Below are 19,931 nucleotides of genomic sequence, written 5' to 3'. Positions count from 1 at the left end.
CATCTGGCAAGTCCCTGTGTGTGTGTGTGTGTGTGTGTGTGTGCGCGTGTGTGCGCGTGCATTCTGCGTGCCTGTAGGAGAGAGGCCAGTGGGCATTGTAGCCTGCCCCAGCGAGTTCACTCGGCTAGGCCCAGGTCATCGTCTCTCCGACTCTGAGTGACTTCCTAGTTCCTCTAGGAGGGGGCGGCGCACACTTCCTGGCTGGCCGGCCCGGTTTGTGCGGCCGCTGATTGGGTGTCTCGGCGAGCATCACAATCACTTCCTGGTCACGTCGGGGCCGCGCTTGCGGTTCTGCATGCCGCGGACTACGCGTCCCGTGCGGCTGCGCGGCGGCGGAAGCGGAAGCGGGGACGGAGGTACCAGCTGGTCTCCGGAGGGGGGGTAGGGGGCTCCATGAATGGAAGCGGCGGCGGCGGCGGGAGCGGCCTGAGCTGGGCTCCGGGGCCAGGGCCTGGGGCTGCCCAGGGCCCGCGCCGCTGCATGGGGGCTGCCTGCGGATCCTGAAAGCCGAAGCGGGCGGGCGAGCCGAGCTGGGAGGGGCGGGGCCGGGCGGCCACGGGCCGGAGGCGCGTCGGGCTGGAGCCGGTCACGATGCCCCGGAGGAAGCAAAGCCACCCGCAGCCCGTGAAATGCGAGGGGGTCAAAGGTCAGGGGTCATGGGGCCTTGAGGGGGGAGGAACAGGGGTGGGGTCAGTGGAGTGGGCTCAGGTCAGGGTGGAGGGGAGCTCCTGAGGGAAGGGGTGGGTGGACTGGACTCCAGCTTCCCACTGAGGTACTAAGGGAACCCGAGAGGGTCAACGGGCACGGGAAGTGTGGTCCACGGCCGCTGGCTCCCGAACGCGAATCATGGGCACGGCTCGGGAGGGAGAATCCACAAGCCCCCTCCCCTCTTCAGCCGAGACTGAAGACTCCCTCGACGAAGGACCCGGGGCTCTGGTGTTGGAGAGTGACTTGCTACTAGGCCAGGATCTGGAGTTTGAGGAGGAAGAGGAGGAGGAGGAAGAGGAAGAAGGTGACGGCAGCAACGACCAGCTCATGGGCTTTGAGAGAGACTCTGAAGGTAAGTTTGGAGGACTTAGTTAGGGATTAATGGTCGCAAAGAACCAGCCCTTTAGGGGAGAGGCCAGGTTTAGCGTTAATGACCAGAAAACTGCTTGCTGCTACAACCTAGGGGTGATTTAGATGGGACGCTCAGTATTTCATTTGCATACTAATTAGATCAGCTCCATCACTTTGCCTTAATGAAGTGTAGGCCTGATGTAAGGATGGTATACGAGTAAAAGGTTCGGCAAATCACATGGAGCAATTGGTTAAAAAGTAGATAGATGCCCTTTCAATAACCTTGTCCCCATCCCTAGCCCATTTCTGTTATGTATACATTCAAAGAGTTCAGGGAAAAGCCTTCTGTATAAATCGTTCAGGTATTTCTACTCTTAGCTCCCTTTTGTATGGAGTGGTTTTACTTTCTGCCTTTATCTTCATTCTTTTTCCCTGTGATTTTAGCAGAACCCGACCTTGATTGCTGGTCTGCTTATGCAGTGTGTGTGTGTGTGTGTGTGTGTGTGTGTGTGTGTGTGTGTGTGTGTGTGTGTGTGTGTGTGTGTGTGTGTGTGTGTGTGTGTGCGCGCGCGCGCGCGTGTGCATGTGTGTGTGCCCTGAACCTGGGGCTTGAGCTGTCCCTGAACTTTAGGCACTCTTCAGTGTCTCACGGACTTTCCTGCCTGGACTGGCTTTGAGCATTGATTATCATCTCTCAGCCTCCTAAATAGAATTACAGGCATGAGCCAACAGAAGTCAGCTGCTCACCCACTTTTGATGGATGTTTTTGAAAGTCACTGAGAGGATCTATATAAAACATAGGCCCATTAGTCATAGCATGTAATACTTTCATTGTTCACACTTCCAAATATTATCTTGGGATGTCTTATTTTTTTTTTATTTTTTTTGGGGGGGTCCGGTCATAGGGCCTGAACTCTGGGCTTGGGCGCTTCCCTCAGCTCTTCAGCTCAAGTTGAGCCCTCTACCACTTGAGCCACAGCGCCACTTCCAGCTTTTTTCTTTTTGCTTATGTGGTGCTGAGGAATTGAACCCCAGGGCCTCAGGCATGCAAGGCAAGCGCTCTAACACTGAGCCACCTTCCCAGCCCCGGGATGTCTTATTTTTATAATCAGTGTTGAACCAAAAGGAGCCTACAGCTTAGAAAAAGGGCTCAAGTTTCTCTGCATTTTCAATTTTTACTTTATCTTAACAATTAAATCACTTGATTCATGGCAGTATTATTCACATACGACTCATCATGAACTCGTTTTCCATTCAGTAGAACCAAGTCTAAGTAGTTCATCTCTGCTCAGAGAGAGGTGGGCAGTTTTGTTGAATTTTCTTGTCACTATAGGGGAGACTTAGATTCCTTTGAGGGAACAATAGGAATCATCAAAACAAAGAGAAAGGTGGGCTGTTGAAAAATGGAGATTTTAGAGCCTGGTCTTTAACTGTGTTGATGTCTCTTTTCATTTCTGTCTCAGCAGGAGACTCTCTGGGGGCCAGGCCTGGGCTTCCCTATGGGCTGAGCGACGACGAGTCTGGGGGCGGCCGAGCACTAAGTGCTGAGAGTGAAGTTGAGGAGCCAGCCAGGGGTCCAGGGGAGGCCAGGGGTGAGAGGCCAGGCCCAGCCTGCCAGCTGTGTGGGGGGCCGACAGGTGAGGGGCCGTGTTGTGGGGCAGGAGGGCCGGGTGGGGGGCCCCCGTTGCCCCCACGGCTGCTGTACTCATGCCGCCTCTGCGCCTTCGTGTCCCACTACTCGAGCCACCTCAAGCGGCACATGCAGACACACAGCGGGGAGAAGCCGTTCCGCTGTGGCCGCTGCCCCTACGCCTCAGCCCAGCTCGTCAACCTGACACGACATACCCGCACCCACACTGGCGAGAAGCCCTACCGCTGTCCCCACTGCCCCTTTGCCTGCAGCAGCCTGGGCAACCTGAGGCGGCATCAGCGCACCCACACCGGGCCCCCCACTCCACCCTGCCCGACCTGTGGCTTCCGCTGCTGTGCTCCAAGACCAACCCGGCCTCCAAGTCCCACAGAGCAGGAGGGGGCAGTGCCCCGGCGACCTGAAGGTAAATAACGACCAGGGACTAACAATGGGGGACTTGGGTGGGTAACACCAGGCAGATACTTGGTTTAACATCCCAGGTTTCATTTTTCCCACAGATGCTCTGCTCCTTCCAGACTTGAGCCTCCACGTACCACCAGGTGGTACCAGTTTCCTGCCAGACTGTGGGCAGCTTCGGGGTGAAGGGGAGGGCTTGTGTGGGACTGGATCAGAACCACTGCCAGAGCTGCTGTTCCCTTGGACTTGCCGGGGCTGTGGACAAGAGCTGGAGGAGGGTGAGGGTAGTCGGCTAGGATCTGCCATGTGTGGGCGCTGCATGAGAGGAGAGGCTGGAGGGGGTGCTAGTGGTGGGCCTCAGGGCCCCAGTGACAAGGGCTTTGCCTGTAGTCTCTGTCCCTTTGCCACTCACTATCCCAACCACCTGGCCCGGCACATGAAGACACATAGTGGTGAGAAACCCTTCCGCTGTGCCCGCTGTCCTTATGCCTCGGCTCATCTGGATAATCTGAAACGGCACCAACGTGTCCATACTGGAGAGAAGCCCTACAAGTGCCCCCTCTGCCCCTATGCCTGTGGCAACCTGGCCAACCTCAAGCGTCATGGTCGCATCCACTCTGGTGACAAACCTTTTCGGTGTAGCCTTTGCAACTACAGCTGCAACCAGAGCATGAACCTCAAACGCCACATGCTGCGACATACAGGCGAGAAGCCCTTCCGCTGTGCCACCTGCGCATATACCACAGGCCACTGGGACAACTACAAGCGTCACCAGAAGGTGCATGGCCATGGTGGGGCAGGAGGGCCTGGTCTCTCTGCTCCTGAGGGCTGGGCCCCACCTCACAGCCCACCCACTGTTTTGAGCACTCGGGGTTCAACAGCCCTGGGTGCCACGGGCAGCCGGGCTCTCCATACTGACTCGCCTTGAACTAGAGTCCTTCTTCCCCAGGGCCCTATGAATTAGCCCTGCTTTTCCTGCATTTTATACAGATGGACTAGAAAGCCACCTTTTCCTTTTTCCCCCGCTGGCCAGGGGCTCCACACAGACTAACCTAGGCACTATACGGACCAGCCCAAACCTCATGGGCAGGGGCCCATATGGACCAAGGGGGCTTTGCCTTGGCTCATGCATATTATGAGCTCAGTGAGAAGGGCCTTGTATTCGCCTCCACTGCTCCCAGGGGCAGTGGATGAAGTGGCTGGGGGACTGCCCAGCCTCCCACCTGTTTATTTAACTTATTTCAGTGCTTTATAATAAAGGAAACACTAACAAAGCCATGTCTACTGAATTGGCAATGGCAAAGAGAATCAGGCCTTACCCTTAGCACATCAGCCCATGCTATGATGGGCAGTGAGAGGGAATCAGAGGTACGTAGACAGCAGTCAGGCTGAGTTTAATGACGGAAGAACTGGGCCAGACCATACACAGACCCCCAAGAAGCCAGAAGCAGCACAGGGGGTAGCTGTGGTTCCTTCCCAAGACAGGTAGCTATGGTCCCTTGGACTTTGTGCAAAATACTAAATGCTAATTTGGCATCAAGGGCCAGCTCTGAAAAGAGTGGGGGAGGGGTGGCAATCCTTTGTGTAGCCAGCCCAGTGAGGAAGGAAAGGTAGGTTAGAGGCCCCTGGCCAAGAGGAAAAAGGGAGAGGAGAAAGGGGGAAGGAAAAGACTTCCCCTAACTTAGAGCACAGGCACAGGGCAAGTTTCTGTAAATTTCCTCTGGGTTAGAGGACAGATATCCAAACAGTGCAGTTTACAGATCCTCATCTCCAATGCCCTCGAAGGCGAAATTGCCATGGACATCACCGGCACTGGCATCGGTACTGGGACTGCCAATCCCGCGTAAGCTCACAGCACTCAGCTTACTCTGTTAAAAAAAAAAAAAAAAGGCAGAGTGAGGGTCAGAGGGCTCAAGTCAGTGAGGCCCTTAACAGACATCAACCTCCCTGACCCTGGAACTAACTCACTGAGAGTTTGACCATGGATTCCCGGCTCGCATCAGGTGACTCCTGGGAAAGAGGAGGCAGGTCAGACACTAGGGAAGATGAGGCAAGGCTGGGAACTAGAGTAGCAGCTGAGGATAATACTTACAAGTAGGGGTGGGGACTTCACTGCTTGCTGGCTGTCTGAGCGTCTCAGAGTGCCCCCCACCCTCCGACGCAACATCTGAGAACAGACACAAAGTGCAGATGAGGCAAGATTTCTCCCTTCAGGATCCCAAATACTTCCCTCCCACTGAAGAAGCCTCATCCCTGGGACAAAAAGCCAGGAGAATGTAGCTACTCAGCAGTCCTGGCCTGCTGCTGACCTTCCTGATACTGCCGCCAGATTTCTTCACCATCAGTTCATCCACCATGGACTGTAAGCAGATGCTCATCATGATAGCCTGAGGATAAGACAGCTCAGTCCACTACAGTGGTCACCTTAGGTCACAGCTCCCTAAACGGGCTCCCACTCGCATGGAGTCCCGGAAGCCCCAGCCTCCCAGAAGGAGCCTTGAGTGTGGGTGCCCACCTGAGGACTAGTGATGGTGACCCACTGTAGCCGGTCTTTGCTCATGAGGTATTCAAAAGCCAGTTCCAGGCGCACTTCACCCCGGCCCCGGCCTGGGCTGCTTGTGCCTCCGTTGGGCAATGGCACCTGAGAGATGACAGGAACTTAGGCTGAGTTTGTTCTAACTCGGCTTGCCAGGTCCCTTAGTAAGGCTCCCCTCCCATTCCAACTCACAGAGGAGGTGACCCGCCAGCATCGCATGCGGGTGACCCGGAATGAGCCTTCACGGAGTTGCTGGCCAGGCAGGCGGAGCTGCAGGCTGAGCTCACTGTTGCCTGCACTGACCACCACAGGACAGTCCTTCTCTGGGAAGTCAGCTACACAGGCATCAAAGCGTAGGTAGCCATAGTGCCGCAAGGTTTGAGCCAGCCGCAGGAACTGAAAAACGTCCATGTGTGGTGGGTTAGGAGGGGGGAGTGGGGCAAGTCAGAACTGGCAACCCCTTGAAGACAGCAAGGCAAAGTTCACCTCCTTCTTGGAGACCTTCTCTTGCAGAGATTTGAGCTGCCGATGCTGCTCTTTGGTGACCAGGATCCACCCATGCTCAATATCTGACACAGTCTACAATAGAGACAAGAGTAGGAGGTGGAGTGCCCAATGTATCTACAGTTAGCTTTGTCCAGCCTGACTCTGGCCCCATACATGAAAGATTTCTGCATTGAGAACTTGACCTTATTAGGTTATAAAGTAGGGAGAGTATAGATACTAGAAGTCCTGACAGTATTCTAGGAATTTCCCCATGAACTGGGAACAAAACATAAAAGGTCTTTTCTTGGCACTGTGGGACACCAGAGTCATTTTCAGGGCAAGGGTTCTGAGGCAGCTCCAAGCTCACCTGAGCATAAAGCAGGTTCAGGCCAACCCGGTTCTCCATGACATCGTCATCATAGGCAGAGTCCCAATAACTGTGAGGCCAAGGGGTGGAAAGGGGTAATAGGGCTAAGCTCGGGTGAGGCAGGAAGTAGAATGGGAAAGGGGCAAAACAGGAGCAATCTGGGACTACTGGACTACAGTGAGAAGAAATGTGGGAGGCCTGGTAGAAACACCCAGCACTACTCACATCCATATTATTCTGTCTTAATCTATGGCCCAATAACCCAACCCAGCACCCTCCCACTTTTTCAGGCCCAGCCCTGACCTCTTCCTTAGTACAATCTTATACTCTTGACTCCGAAGACTGGTAACAGACACATACGGCAGCTCAAACTCCTGCAATTTCCGTACAACTATGGGTTAAAAACAAAAGGGAAATATAATAAGGCTTGAAGGAACAGAAACTAAGAAACGCCCTGAGGAGGAAATGTTCCATTTGTAGGGGAGCTGGGAGATAAAAGCTGTAAAGCCTAGAGAAACTCACAGGAAAATGCACCATCCTCTTTTACTCGAACAAGGAAGAGACTAAAATATCCAATTAAGTCATCTGGAAGATCCAACTTTGCAGCCACAGCCTAGAGACAGGAAATATAGCTCATCTTACTGGCTGGTTCTAGTCTTGCCCTAGCTGAGGCTCTGGGGTACAGGGGGCAGAGGGGCGATGGTGAACAAGCCTCACCTCCAGGACATCTTCAGTCTGATCTGAAGTTAGCACATTCACCAGAACTTTCTGCCCATTACTAAGCAGCACTTCCAAGGAGACTTCCTCTGTAGGGACCTGCTGTGTCTCCTATGTGAGCAGATGGGAATGGACAGCACTGGCTTGTTAATACCTGGTCTACCTCTTGTTAACCAACAACCACTTCTGAGCTATCCAGACTTTCCATTTGTAGGTCTCTCAAATATAGGCTAAGATTTTTTCTTGACCTCAGTGTTACAGATGCTCCATACCAAAAAAAAAAAAAAAAAAAAAGGGGCTTGGTGTCAATGGCTTACACCTGTAATCCTAGCTACTCAGAAAACAATAGCTTACACCTGTAATCCTAGCTACTCAGAAGACTGAGATCTCAGGATCATGATTTGAAGTCAGTTGGGGCAGGAAAGTCCATGAGACAATTAACTAGCAAGAAAGTTAGAAGTAAAGCTGTGGCTCAAATGGTAGAGCAAAAAAGCTAAGGGTCAGTGTCCAGGCTCTGAGTTCAACCACAGGAATGGCACCAAAAAATAAAAAATTAATATATATAACCACATCATTAAAATAGCATGGCTCTCCAGCAGTTTCTTCTCTTAAATCCGGGTTCCACCCACAGCCTTACCTGTTGGGCCCGACGCAGGAAACTATTGAAGGTTTCACTGCTCCCAAGCAATGGGTCTTGCCGAACTGTGGGGATGAGAGAATGTTTAGTAATTTGGAACTCACTTTTGGCTTCCCCCAGTCCTCCTCTTAATAGATTCCCCCCGACCCCATTTCCTGGGCTGATGGTGGCCTGCCACATCCCCCCCGCTGGCCTCACCTCACTCACTGTTTGCATAAATTCTTCACCTGCCCCACCCTTCGCTGCCATCTAGTTGAGTCCAGTCTATAGAACTAGGGAAACAACAGTGATGTTAATCTAAAGCACATCAGATACAAAGTAAGCTCCCCACCAATCTAAATTGACTACTGTCATGCTAATATTTCCCATAGATGTTAGTGCCCAGTTGCTTTGCTAGTATAGAGTTAAAAATCCTTGAAAGCTATTTACTTTGCTAATTAAATAGCAGATTAGAGCCTTCCCAGACCTAGAAATTAATGTAAGGCCTTCTATAGAGTCAGCTGCTTTTAATCTCTTCCCATGGTCCTTAAAATAGACTAAATTTCCTCCAACTACTTACCAGCTTGCATGTACTTCTCTAACTGCTCTCTCCTCTGTTCTACCTCTGCAGGCGTCAGAGAGAAAAGCTTCTTTGGGGGGAATGCAGGAAGCACATTGGCCCCATACTCCTTCCGGAGCTATGTAGAGAAAGAGATAGAGCTGTTCATCTAAACATAGAAAATGAGACGATTGAGACTATATCATCTTGATCCTCCCTATCTACTCTGATTATTTCCCATATTATCAAGAGTTAAAGTCTCAAGGGAGCAATCTTAGATATTGCTCTCACATACTGGAGTGTACAAGCCAGCCCCCCTCTCTAGTAAGACTTCAAGGAACCCTCACAGGAAGCATAGGGCTTTAAAAATAACATCTATGCACACAAATAATAAAAATTATTATCTTAGAAACTTGAAGGGATTTTGCTGGTCAAGGAATCCATTTTTTTTTCAGTTGCAGAAACTGAAGCCCAAAGAAATTAGGTTACTATTAGTTATGCAGAGTTGTACAACTATTAGTAGTAACAACTACTGAGTTCATCTGGTAAGGAAGGCAGAAAATAATTACAGCACTAATACATAACGACCAAAGGAACAACTGCACACACTAAAATGGACCAAAGGAAACCGGCAAATTGCCTGTATAAGCTGGGAAAAGGAATTTTTAAATTGCAGCTTAGATGACAGACTGTGCTTTGGCAGACAGGAGAGGTTCCCCTCCCCCCCCCCCCCCCCCCCCCCCCCCCCCGCAGGAGCAATGGTTGAAAGAGCAGTTAAAAGGACCAGAAAAGCAGGAAGGAGGATTAAGCAAAGGGAGGAGCTGTGGTTAAAACTGCACAGAGAGTGCCTAGAAATATCAGATAAGAGTGTACATTCTCTTCGTAGCAGTGACTAAAGAGTGAACTCCGCCAGAGGGACTGGGAGATGCCCACGGTAGGAAAGGGTTTGAAGCTGCCTCCAGACAGAGCTGCTAGTCCCACCTGCTCGTGCAGGCCCAGGAGCTGGCTGTAGCGCACCCGGCAGTGCAGGACTCCATTCACGTGAATATTATAGGCCTGAGGACACAAAACAGGTATTTCAGGGTCGCAGATCGTATACCACCCGCCCCAGAACCGTGGCAGGAAGTAATCTAAGACAGCTCTATTTATGTCCTGCCCTGAGATCTACTGGGTTTTAATTAGTTTTCCCCAGGGTGAGGTCCCAAAGCAGAAGGGCCACCCAAGGAAAAACTGGCCACTTGTGCCGCAGTCTCCTTCCCCGAGAGGGCAGTGCTGCCCACCAGGAGGAGGCGGCCGGCACAACAAAGTATCAATTAGACCTGGGGCAAATCTTTACCAAAAACGGACACGAGATATGCTCCCAGCGAGGTCCCCAGGCTCAGGGCCCAAGGGTGGTGGCTCGGCCTCGGAGACGGCTCCGCAGCCTCCAGCCCGTTATCCCCGCCCGGCCCAACTCCGGCCGCTCCTCACCACGTAGGCGGAGCCGCCGCTGTCCCCGCTGCGGGACTCGGTCTCAGGAATGGAAAAGTGCATGTTCCCTGTGGCAAGGCCCAGCCAGGTTCCAGACTGCGGGCCGCCGCGGCTCTGCACGCTCGCCTCTGCCGTTCAGCGCGTCCCCGTAGCTGCACTCGCCATTTTGGGGGCCTGAGCTCGGAGGTGGGAAGGCGGTAGGACGTAGACTCTGGAAGCTGCAACTCCAGCATGCTGGGAAGTGTAGTTGAAAGGGCAGGAGGAGCCCGTCCAGTACGGGAACCCAAAGCTGAAAGGACCCTCACAGCAACCCGTAGCTCGGGGGCGGGGCCCAGTGCAGGCCGGAAGTTGTAGTTCTCTCGCGACTGCACGCCGCGAGTATGGGCGGCGGAGCCTCTGGCCCAGGTGGCGCTGTCGCCCCTGTCGGTTTCCTGACCACGGCGGGAGGAGCCTAGGACGGAGAGCGATGGCTGCGGTGGCTGTGGCTGTTCGTGAGGGTGAGTGAAGGGACGGGCGCACCAACTGGTACGCGAGCCCGACGTGCCCCGGCCGGCCGGGGCTGGGCCCTGAGCTCCTGCGGGCCCTGTGGTTCCTTCCATCCCGCGCCTCGCCGCACTGCACTTCATACAGTCTCGGGCGCAGCCCCGCGCTGCGTGCCGGCTGTTCCCGGGAGGAGGGTGGGGGCCCCCTCCCCCTCCTGTCCTTTGATCCTGCCGCACAGCGCGTCCCCACGCGGTCCCGGGTCAGCTGGCGTCTGCAGGCCGAGCTGTGGTCATGCCTGCCCAGCAGCCGGCCGCGAGGAGGACGAGTGCCCCCAGATCCTCCCGGAGCCTCTCTGGGTCACTTTGTGCCCTATTTTCTGATACAGATTCGGGATCCGGGATGAAAGCGGAGCTTTCCCCCCGGCCTGGGGTAAGTGAGAGAGATCTGTCTTCCAAATTGCCTGTCAAGTACCACTCTGGGTGCTGTGTCAGTTTCATTCTGTTCCATCTCCCCATCATGTTTCATTGAATGTGTCCATAAAGCCAGAAGATTCTAGAGCCTAACGGTATGTAACCCTGGAGGAGAAGCTTCTGCCTTTGTGGGGTGTAGGCTTGTCTCATTTGCCTTGACGTTAGAGATGATTAGAGACTTAACCTTATGGGAATCTTACAAGCATCCAATACTGTTGATTGACTTGGAATTATTGAGAAAAGTGCAGTGTCCAATGTCTATGTCTCAGGCAGGGGGTAGGGAAATGACCCAAGAAGAGAAGCTGCAACTTCGGAAGGAAAAGAAACAGCAGAAGAAGAAAAGGAAGGAGGAAAAGGGGGCAGAATCAGAAACTGGCTCTGCTATTTCTGCAGCCCAAAATCAAGGTGAGGGGCTCTTTAAAGAGCTCGAGGGTGGTGCTGGTAGAGGGCTGTGGTAAGGGAGACAGAAGAGTTGATTTGAGCAGGTGAAATGTAAACAAGTTTAGATAAACCAAGACAGAAGCTCTGGCTTTTGCATATATCAACTGCCTAGCCCTTGAGCACCTCTTTCTTCTACCTTTAGTAGGTCCAACCAGAGAACTACCAGTACCTGCCAGTCATTTAGGGGCCACTCAGGGGGAGAAAGTTCCAGCTGGTCGCAGTAAGGCTGAACTTCGTGCTGAGCGACGGGCCAAACAGGAGGCAGAGCGGGCCCTGAAACAGGCAAGAAAGGGGGAGCAAGGAGGGCCACCTCAGAACTGCCCCAGCACAGCTGGAGAAACCTCTTCAGGTATTTTTATTTCAAACCCTCTGTTGCTACTAATTCTTGTACCCACTTAGGCTTCCACATACCAAAATCGTTTTTCCTTCCTGTTCTTACCTCAGGAGTCAGAGTTCAATATTTTTCTGTCCTATCCTTACTCCCTGTTCCTTCTTTGATCCTATGTTCCCTGGCTGTTTTCCCTACCCTATCTTCCTTGATGCCCTATGAGCATATTAGCCATTTCAAGACCCACAGTGGTTTGAAAATATAACCAATGTCTTTCAGGAGTGAAGCGTCTCCCTGAACATATTCAGGTTGATGAGCCTACACTTCTGAGGAGACTTGTTAAAAAACCAGAGCGACAACAGGTAGGAAGTGGATTTGTAGTTGGCCACAAAGAGCCTAGGGAAATGGGCTAGTGAGAGGGAAACTGTTCAGGGCAAAGTAAGGATGATTATGTGGGTCAAATATTACTATTCACTTCATTTCCAGCTTTGTTTCATAAATTTTAAATTCTAGGCCTGTTCCTATTTCCTTATTTTGTCAAGGTTCCTACACGAAAGGATTATGGATCCAAAGTCAGTCTCTTCTCCCACCTACCCCAGTATAGCAGACAAAACTCCCTGACACAGTATATGAGGTAAGATTTTATGAAAATTGCCATAACTTTTAAGTCTGAAGCAATTGAATAGCTCAATGTTAAAAGTGAATGGAGAAGCCTAACACCTGTAATTCTAGCTACTCAGAAAGCTGAGATCTGAGGATCCTGGTTTGAAGCCAGCCTGGGCAGAAAAGTCTGTGAGACTCTTATCTCCAATAAACTACTCAAAAAAGCTGAGGTGATGCTGTGGCTCAAGTGGTAGAGTGATAGCCTTGAGCAAAAGAAGCTCAGGGACAGCACCCAGCCCCAGAGTTCAAGTCCCAGGACCAGAAAAAAAAAAAGACTGGAGAGCATGTGAGGGTGGTTCATGCCATAAATCCTAGCTATTCAGGAGTCTGAGACCCAGAGAATTTGAAGCCATCCCAGAAAACTCCATGAGACTCTACCTCCAGTTAACTAGCAAAAAGCAAGGCTGGAGGTATGGCTCCAGTTGTGAGCAAGCAAGTCAACTAAACTTGAAGCACTGAGTTCAAGCCCCTGGGGCAGAATGAAAGAAAAAAAAGTAAATGGGCCTAGAAGTGTGGCTCAGTGATAGAATGATGGCCTATTAAGTGTGAAGCCCTGAGTTCAAATCCCAGTACTGCCATAAATAAATAAGTAAATAAGCAGAAATTTGTGATGGGATCTGTGGGAAGAAGTGTACATTAAAGATACTATATAGGAACTGGGACCCTGTGCTAGTAAAGGAAGTTCCTTTTCATAAGAGGCAGGGAGCTGTAGGTGCTCAAGTTCCCTTGCAAAGAATGTGACACCGCCATCCCATCAGCATCCCATCCTCTGTGATCCACCCAGCCATGGTGCGACTCGGCCTGCAGTACTCCCAGGGCCTGGTCAGTGGCTCCAATGCCCGGTGCATTGCCTTGCTTCGTGCCTTGCAGCAGGTATGTCTTATCTGTTTTCTAATCCCCTACCCCATTTCCTCCCACACTGTCACAACCTTTTTATCCAAGGTGATCTCTGGGGCAAAGAGGGAATGACTCAGAAACACTCCCCAGTCAAGCTTGCCCCCCTCCTACAATCCCCTTTCAGAGACCTTCATTGAGGGATATTTTGCTGATCAACCTGGGTACTTTGTAGGTAATTCAAGATTACACAACGCCTCCCAATGAGGAACTCTCAAGGGATCTTGTGAATAAACTAAAACCCTATATCAGGTAAATAAACACTACAAATCTCCCCTGTATAGTCAGTCCTTTTCTGCTACTGTTTCTTTCCTTTCTACTCTTTTCATTTTTCTGTTCCATTTTCTTTCTAAAGAAAATGTGACCAGGGCTGGGAAGGTGGCTCAGTGGTAGTGCGCTTGCCTTGCATGCCTGAGGCCCTGGGTTCGATTCCTCAGCACCACATAAGCAAAAAGAAAAAAGCTGGAAGTGGTGCTGTGGCTCAAGTGGTAGAGTGCTAGCCTTGAGCTGAAGAGCTGAGGGACAGCACCCAGGCCCAGAGTTCAGGCCCCACGACTGGACCCCCCAAAAAAAAAGAAAAAAATGTGACCACTTTTGAAAGCTAACTAGTTGCACAAAACATGAGGTATTGTTTGTTGCAGCTTCCTGACTCAGTGCCGCCCCCTGTCAGCAAGCATGTGCAATGCCATCAAGTTTCTTAACAAGGAAATCACTGGTGTGAGCAGCTCCAAGCGGGAAGAGGAGGTGATGAAGCTGAGGAGGAATGGGAGAGGCACCTATGGTTAGGGTTAAGTAACACATTCATAACTTTCAGGAAGACCAACACATACCACTCTACCCTAGTCACTGGGTAGGGAAATGGTTGGACACTTTTGACTTGTGTCATGCCCCTTCATGCCCATCATTATACATACGCTCAAGCATTTGGCATGACTACAGGAAGCAATATTCCATTTCCTAGTCCCTAAATACCTTATTCCATTTAGGCTAAGTCAGAACTTGGATCAGCCATTGATCGGTATGTTCAAGAGAAGATTGTGCTTGCAGCTCAGGCAATTTCACGTTTTGCCTACAAGAAGATCAGTAATGGAGATGTAATCCTGGTATATGGATGGTACGCTCCAAAGGAAAACTGAGAAAACCTGGGTGGTGAATGATGGAAAGGATTACCCATTGGCCTTTACAAATGGGCTGGCCACCACTTAGTGCCTTTTATAACTTGAGTTTCCTCTCCATCCACTCTAGCTCATCTTTGGTATCACGAATTCTTCAAGAGGCTTGGAAAAAGGGTCGACAGTTTCGGGTGGTAGTGGTGGACAGCCGACCCAGGCTAGAGGGAAGGCTCATGCTCCGTTCTCTAGTCCGAGCTGGGGTCCCTGCCTCTTACCTCCTGATTTCTGCAGCCTCCTATGTGCTCCCAGAGGTGAGAACAGAGAAAAGGGACTCCAAAGCTAGTGGCAAAGACTACAGTAAAACACATAATCCTACCTTAAAATTGTTATGTAGAAGTTTAGAATACAGCCCTTCAGCGTGTTAGACCAAAATTTTGCTACTTCAAGAACATTATATTAAACTAGCAACCATCAAGCTTCAACAAGACAAAAGTAAACTTAAAATTAAGTGGGGTGTGTGTATGTGTGCTGTGTGCTGGTATTGGGGTTTGAACTAAGAGGCTGGCTTCCCATTTGACTACCACATTTTCTCCTAAACATAGACTTTAGTGGCTATGCTTATGGGATACATTAAAGTTGCCATGATCTGAAGGGGGAGGGTTCTGAAGTGCCTTCCTTCTATATGAAATGGCTGAACAGTAGAAAAAGAAAAAAAAAAGAAAAAAAAAGAAAGAACTAAGAGCCTGGTCACTGTCTTTCAGCTTTTTTGCTCAAAGCTCATACTTTACTTCTTGAGCAACAGCTCAAGTGTTTTCTAAGAGGAGTAACCATAAGGATTTGTTAGTTGTCTTAATATTACTTAGAAGAGGGGACCTTATTCTACACTGATAAAACGTAACTTTCCCCCCTCCAGCCTTGAATTCAGGCTCTGTCCCTCAGCTGCTGCTGCTGCTTCCTCTTCTTCCTCCTCCTCCTCTTTCTTCTTTCTTCTTTCTTCTTTCTTGTTGTTGGTTGTGGGGCCTGAACTCTGGAACTGGGCGCTGTCCCTGAGCTCTTCAGCTCAAGGCTAGTGCTCTACCACTTGAGCCACAGCGCTACTTCCAGCTTTTTCTGCTTATGTGGTGCTGAGGAATCAAACCCAGGGCCTCATGCATGCGAGGCAAGCACTCTACCACTGAGCCACCTTCCCAGCCCCTCTGAACTTCTTTTGCTCAAGGCTAGTACTCTACCAATTGAACCACTCTGCCACTTCTGGCTTTTTCTGTTTATGTGGTACTGAGGAATTGACCTAGGGCTTCATACATGCTAAGCAAGCACTCTACCACTAAGCCACATTCCCAGCTCCAAACATGACTTTTTTTTTTTTATTATTCCCTTTCTACATTGTCCAAAACCAACAGGTTTCTAAGGTGCTGTTAGGAGCTCATGCACTTCTAGCCAATGGATCCGTGATGTCACGGGTAGGAACAGCTCAGCTTGCACTAGTGGCTCGAGCATATAATGTGCCAGTCCTGGTCTGCTGTGAAACATACAAGTTCTGTGAGCGTGTACAGACAGATGCATTTGTCTCCAATGAGCTAGGTAAGCAGGACAGGAAAGAGGGAGAGGGTTGGTAAACATCGTCTTCTTTCCTAAAAGAACATAATGGGTCTACCTCCCATTGCAGATGACCCTGATGATCTGCAGTGTGAGCGAGGAGAACATGTGGCCCTGGCTAATTGGCAGAACCACCCATCACTACGGTTGTTGAATTTGGTCTATGATGTGACTCCCCCAGAGCTTGTGGATCTGGTGATCACAGAACTGGGCATGATTCCTTGCAGTTCGGTGCCTGTTGTCTTACGAGTCAAGAGCAGTGACCAGTGAGCGGGAAGCAAGGATCAATAAATGACCCACACCCTACCCTTAGCAACTCTGCTGCCTTTGTATCTATTTGAGCATCGCCACCACTGAGGTCAGGAGTCCACACTCCCAACTGCCCCTCATCATGTGCTTCTAACCTCTGACCCTTGTGGAGATTCTCTCAGGGGATAGTTCCAGACCAGTCCCTTGGGGCCAAGGTGAAGATCTGTGTAGGAATCAAAACCCGTTTAGATCTCCAGGGGTTTGTTGTTATTGTTTGTGTTTTTCTAGTCTTGTGCTTGAACTCAGGGTCTCAGCACCATCCCTGAATTTTACTGCTCAAGGTTAGTGCTCTGCCACTTGAGCCACAGCCCACTTTCAGCTTTTTTTGTTTTTTTTAAGTATTTGATGTACAGAGGGGTTACAGTAGTCATATAATTAACTTTTAGCTTTTTGGTGGTTAATTGGAGATGAGTCTCACAGATTTTTCTGTCTGGGCTGGCTTTGAACTACAATCCTCAGATCTCAGCCTCCTGAGTAGCTATGATAACAGGTGTGAGCCACTGGCACCCAACTAGATCTCCAGTTATTAATATTGAGCATCTGATGCCAGACTCTGCACTAGTTATCGGGACGAATGCAAGGACAAATAGAGTCATAGTTCCAGCACTCAGGAGGCAGAGACAGAAGGATCTCAAGTGCAAGGCCAACAAGACTATCTCTCAGAAAACCAAGGACTGGAATGCAACACTGTAGAGTTGCTTGCCTTTTATTTTTGTTTTTGTTTGAGACAAGGTGTCACTTAATAGCCAGGCTGGCTACAAATTCAAGCTCTTCCTGCCTATGCCTCTGGAGGACTGAGAGTATAGGCATATCTCACCACACCAGGTTCTACTTATGTAATAATATATATATAATAATATATAATAATGTCCTTAAATTCATGTGTTATCGGTGCTTATGTATACCATATATAGTTGCTTACTTAATAAGATGGATTAACTACAGTGTAAACTGTAGTGCTAGTATGAGCAGAATCTTTGGGAACAGCCAAGAACCATGCTATTAGGTGTAGCAGTGTTAGATGGATGCTAGTGGCCCTTACCTGTAATCCTAGCTACTTAGGAGATTGAGATCTGAGGATTGTAGTTCAAAGTCAGCCTGGGGAGGAAAGTTCATGAGACTTACCACCAATTAACCACCAAAAATTCAAAAGTGCATCTGTGGATCAAGTGGTAGAACACTAGTCTTGAGCAGATTATCTCAGGTATAGAACCCGGACCCTGAGGAGCCCAAGACTGGCATACACTAAAAGACTTCATAAGTAATATGTGACTTATCTCTGAAAGAAACGCTTTCCCAGCTAAGAATGAGAAGGCAGAGCAGCAGATGAAATCACTACGCACAGAATGGCCTTAGAGGAACTGGTTAATTTCCAAGTCAAATGCTTAGAATAATAATAATGCTCCAAAGGCAGATTGGGACTAGATTGTAAGAGTCTAGCCACTGGTTATCTCAAAATGGAAAACCATCCATTTTCTTTTATTTTTTCTGGGTCTGGGCGCTGTCCCTCAGCTCTTCAACTCAAGGCTAGCGCTCTACCACTTGAGCCACAACGCCCACTCCTGGCTTTTTCTGCTTATGTGGTATTGAGGAATTGAACCAGGGGCCTCATGCATGCAAGGCAAGCATTCTACCACTGAGCCACCTTCCCAGCCCAGCCATCCCTTTTACTTACTCTGTTTTACACAGAATTCTCATTACTAGATGCAACAATTACCAGGATTTGTCACATTTACTGTCTACTTCTTTCTTGCTAAAGTTTATTTTGTGCTTTTTTTTTTTTGGTTAATTGCAGCTAGATTTTTTTTATTTTCTCCCTATGCTGGCTTTGAACTTCCATCCTCAGATCTCAACCCCTGAGTACTTAGGATTATAGGTGTGAGCCAATGCACCTGGCCTGAATTTACTTTATAGCAAATTTGAGACAATCATTCCTGCAGACCTCAATGTATCTTATAGAAATTTACCATAAAATCATCATATTTATTAAAATCCTTCATAGTTTCCAATCTATAGTCAGGTCTCCTTGGTATGTCTAAAATTGTTAATTTTAAATCAGGGTCTGTTCTAGCTCTTAAAAAGAATTGGGAATGTGGCTCAGAGGTAGAGAAACTGCCTAGTATACCTGAGTTCTTGAGTTCCATCCCTACCACCAACAAGGAAAAAAAGTAGTTTCTCCTACCTTTTTCCATGACTTGTACAAACCAGGTTTTCTTTACTTTTTTTCTTTTATCACTCGAGGGGCTTGAACTCTGGGCCTGGGCGCTGTCCCTCAGCTCTTCAGCTCAAGGCCAGCGCTCTATCACTTGAGCCACAGCGCCCACTTGAGGCTTTTTCTGTGGTGCTGAGGAATTGAACACAGGGCCTTATGCATGCAAGGCCAGCACTCTACCACTGAGCCACCTTCCCACCCCCCAAACCAGGTTTTCATAAGGTGTTTTACATTTTGGATTAGAGTTTGCTTTCATAAAGTGTGTAATAACTCATTCCTCCAAGCCCTGCATTTCTATTTAGCTTTGGGGGTAGGGATACTTCATAAGTGTTTCATATTGCCTCATGTAAGTAGGCAAATAATGACTAGTTGTTCCATTTTTATTGACGTGTGGATCTAGCCTTTTAAAACTCCTCCTAAACCTTTCATTTAGTGTTTTTTTTTTGGGGGGGGTTCCGGTCGTGGGCCTGAACTCTGGGCCTGGGTGCTGTCCCTCAGCTCTTCAGCTCAAGGCTAGCGCTCTACCACTTGAGCCACAGCGCCACTTCTGGCTTTTTTTCTTTTTGCTTATGTGGTACTGGGGAATGGAACCCAGGGGCTCATGCATGCAAGGCAAGCGCTCTGCCACTGAGCCACCTTCCCAGCCCCAGAATGGATTTTTTTTTAAAAAGAAAGGAAGGAAGGAAAACAAAAGAAAAACTACCTCACGTCAGTTGATGTGAACTATGCTTTGTACTGGAAAGGCAGGATAAATGCTTCATTTTTGTCCCTTTTATTTGCCAATTTTCAGAAATTGGGTCATTAGTTTCTCCCGGTGGTTTACAATGAATACTTGAGTAGTTGATTTTTTTAAGTCCTGGAACTATCCTGTCTACCTGCCTCATGTCCGGTAATTCTAGGATTTAGGTAGGCCTGCACCAACACACTTGGCAGCATTTTCTTTTTTCAGATCAGTATAAACTCAGGGATTTTTATATATTGAGTCTACCTCTCAGTCATCAGAATTACACTAGGTAATAGAATCTAGGAAAATAACTTAGCAACTACAGGCAGAGACATGGCTTGGTTAAAAAAAATTGCTTTTCAATCAAAATTATAAACACCCTTAAACTTTGACCCAGTGATACTTCGTCCTACCAATATAGTAAGCACATGTTGAAGTAACTCAGATGCAAGGCTATAAACTGCTATAAGCAGCATTGCTATAATAACAAGACTGGAAACCACTTAATAGCCATTGATATCAATAAGACACTAACTAAATACTATTAAGTTAAATACAATTAAATACTAAAGTCGGAGTAAGGAAGCCTTTTAAATACACAAGTGGAACAATCTCCGATCTTTTAAGATACAGGAATGTGTGTTGTTACTGTTAGAATTGAAAGAGAAAAGATAAGTATAGTTAAAATGTTCTGGGCCAGCAACAAAAAATGAATTAATTGCCTGCATGGCTGGTTCTTGTATCTTTAGAATTTTGAGACATGAATGTCTTCTTGCAAAAATAAATGCAGTCATTAACTTAAGAGATTTTTGCCATAGTTTAAATTAAAGGTAGCCTAATTA

At 48.9% G+C, this 19,931-nt stretch overlaps 3 protein-coding genes and 1 non-coding gene across 9 annotated transcripts; 3 read left to right on the top strand and 1 right to left on the bottom strand.

Annotated features, from left to right (window-relative positions):
* Positions 1-327: 327 nt before the first annotated feature.
* On the top strand, positions 328-4,378 carry Znf513 (zinc finger protein 513). 2 transcript variants are annotated; one of them, XM_042696818.1, is made up of 4 exons: positions 328-646; positions 896-1,060; positions 2,526-3,113; positions 3,208-4,378. In XM_042696818.1, exons 1-4 carry the CDS (start codon positions 592-594, stop codon positions 4,032-4,034), a joined length of 1,635 nt encoding a protein of 544 aa, XP_042552752.1. In that variant the 5' UTR covers positions 328-591; the 3' UTR covers positions 4,035-4,378. The 2 variants fall into 2 exon arrangements, with proteins under 2 accessions (XP_042552752.1, XP_042552751.1); XM_042696817.1 differs by having other exon boundaries at positions 370-646; positions 2,523-3,113.
* A 281-nt stretch (positions 4,379-4,659) lies between these two features.
* Positions 4,660-10,073, bottom strand: Snx17 (sorting nexin 17). Its single transcript, XM_042696819.1, has 15 exons — positions 9,858-10,073; positions 9,369-9,443; positions 8,409-8,526; positions 7,850-7,914; positions 7,213-7,323; positions 7,018-7,108; positions 6,799-6,886; positions 6,496-6,565; positions 6,129-6,221; positions 5,835-6,038; positions 5,622-5,747; positions 5,416-5,493; positions 5,199-5,273; positions 5,075-5,116; positions 4,660-4,974 (listed from the first exon to the last, which is right to left on the bottom strand). Exons 1-15 carry the CDS (start codon positions 9,918-9,920, stop codon positions 4,861-4,863), a joined length of 1,413 nt encoding a protein of 470 aa, XP_042552753.1. The 5' UTR covers positions 9,921-10,073; the 3' UTR covers positions 4,660-4,860.
* A 138-nt stretch (positions 10,074-10,211) lies between these two features.
* Positions 10,212-16,156, top strand: Eif2b4 (eukaryotic translation initiation factor 2B subunit delta). 5 transcript variants are annotated; one of them, XM_042696815.1, is made up of 13 exons: positions 10,212-10,354; positions 10,726-10,769; positions 11,080-11,215; positions 11,397-11,600; positions 11,859-11,941; positions 12,122-12,213; positions 13,001-13,115; positions 13,312-13,388; positions 13,778-13,880; positions 14,123-14,250; positions 14,382-14,559; positions 15,649-15,829; positions 15,915-16,156. In XM_042696815.1, exons 1-13 carry the CDS (start codon positions 10,324-10,326, stop codon positions 16,112-16,114), a joined length of 1,572 nt encoding a protein of 523 aa, XP_042552749.1. In that variant the 5' UTR covers positions 10,212-10,323; the 3' UTR covers positions 16,115-16,156. The 5 variants fall into 5 exon arrangements, with proteins under 5 accessions (XP_042552749.1, XP_042552748.1, XP_042552747.1 ...); XM_042696814.1 differs by having other exon boundaries at positions 11,394-11,600; XM_042696813.1 differs by lacking the exon at positions 10,212-10,354 and having other exon boundaries at positions 10,584-10,769.
* Positions 14,814-14,953, top strand: LOC122122562. The gene has a single exon (XR_006150171.1). It is a non-coding gene; the product is annotated as a small nucleolar RNA SNORA29 (small nucleolar RNA).
* Positions 16,157-19,931: the final 3,775 nt, after the last annotated feature.

The sequence above is a fragment of the Dipodomys spectabilis genome, unplaced genomic scaffold, assembly GCF_019054845.1.
Source record: "Dipodomys spectabilis isolate Male_0828 unplaced genomic scaffold, ASM1905484v1 ptg000210l, whole genome shotgun sequence".
Classification (NCBI taxonomy): Eukaryota; Metazoa; Chordata; class Mammalia; order Rodentia; family Heteromyidae; genus Dipodomys; species Dipodomys spectabilis.
The sequence above is the reverse complement of the archived record's forward strand: the minus strand, read 5'-3'. Positions and strand labels throughout refer to the sequence as shown.

Excerpts from the sequence above, each read along its gene's own strand:
- Znf513 (XM_042696817.1), top strand. The coding sequence starts at position 592 with ATGCCCCGGAGGAAGCAAAGCCACCCGCAGCCCGTGAAATGCGAGGGG. Across the intron at positions 647-895 it reads GAAATGCGAGGGGGTCAAAG|CCGAGACTGAAGACTCCCTC; the intron begins GTCAGGGGTCAT and ends TCCCCTCTTCAG. Across the intron at positions 1,061-2,522 it reads CTTTGAGAGAGACTCTGAAG|CAGGAGACTCTCTGGGGGCC; the intron begins GTAAGTTTGGAG and ends TTTCTGTCTCAG.
- Snx17 (XM_042696819.1), bottom strand. The coding sequence starts at position 9,920 with ATGCACTTTTCCATTCCTGAGACCGAGTCCCGCAGCGGGGACAGCGGC. Across the intron at positions 7,915-8,408 it reads AGAGAAGTACATGCAAGCTG|TTCGGCAAGACCCATTGCTT; the intron begins GTAAGTAGTTGG and ends TCATCCCCACAG. Across the intron at positions 5,494-5,621 it reads TCACCATCACTAGTCCTCAG|GCTATCATGATGAGCATCTG; the intron begins GTGGGCACCCAC and ends TCTTATCCTCAG.
- Eif2b4 (XM_042696812.1), top strand. The coding sequence starts at position 10,632 with ATGCCTGCCCAGCAGCCGGCCGCGAGGAGGACGAGTGCCCCCAGATCC. Across the intron at positions 12,214-13,000 it reads TCCCTGACACAGTATATGAG|CATCCCATCCTCTGTGATCC; the intron begins GTAAGATTTTAT and ends CCATCCCATCAG. Across the intron at positions 13,881-14,122 it reads GCTCCAAGCGGGAAGAGGAG|GCTAAGTCAGAACTTGGATC; the intron begins GTGATGAAGCTG and ends TATTCCATTTAG.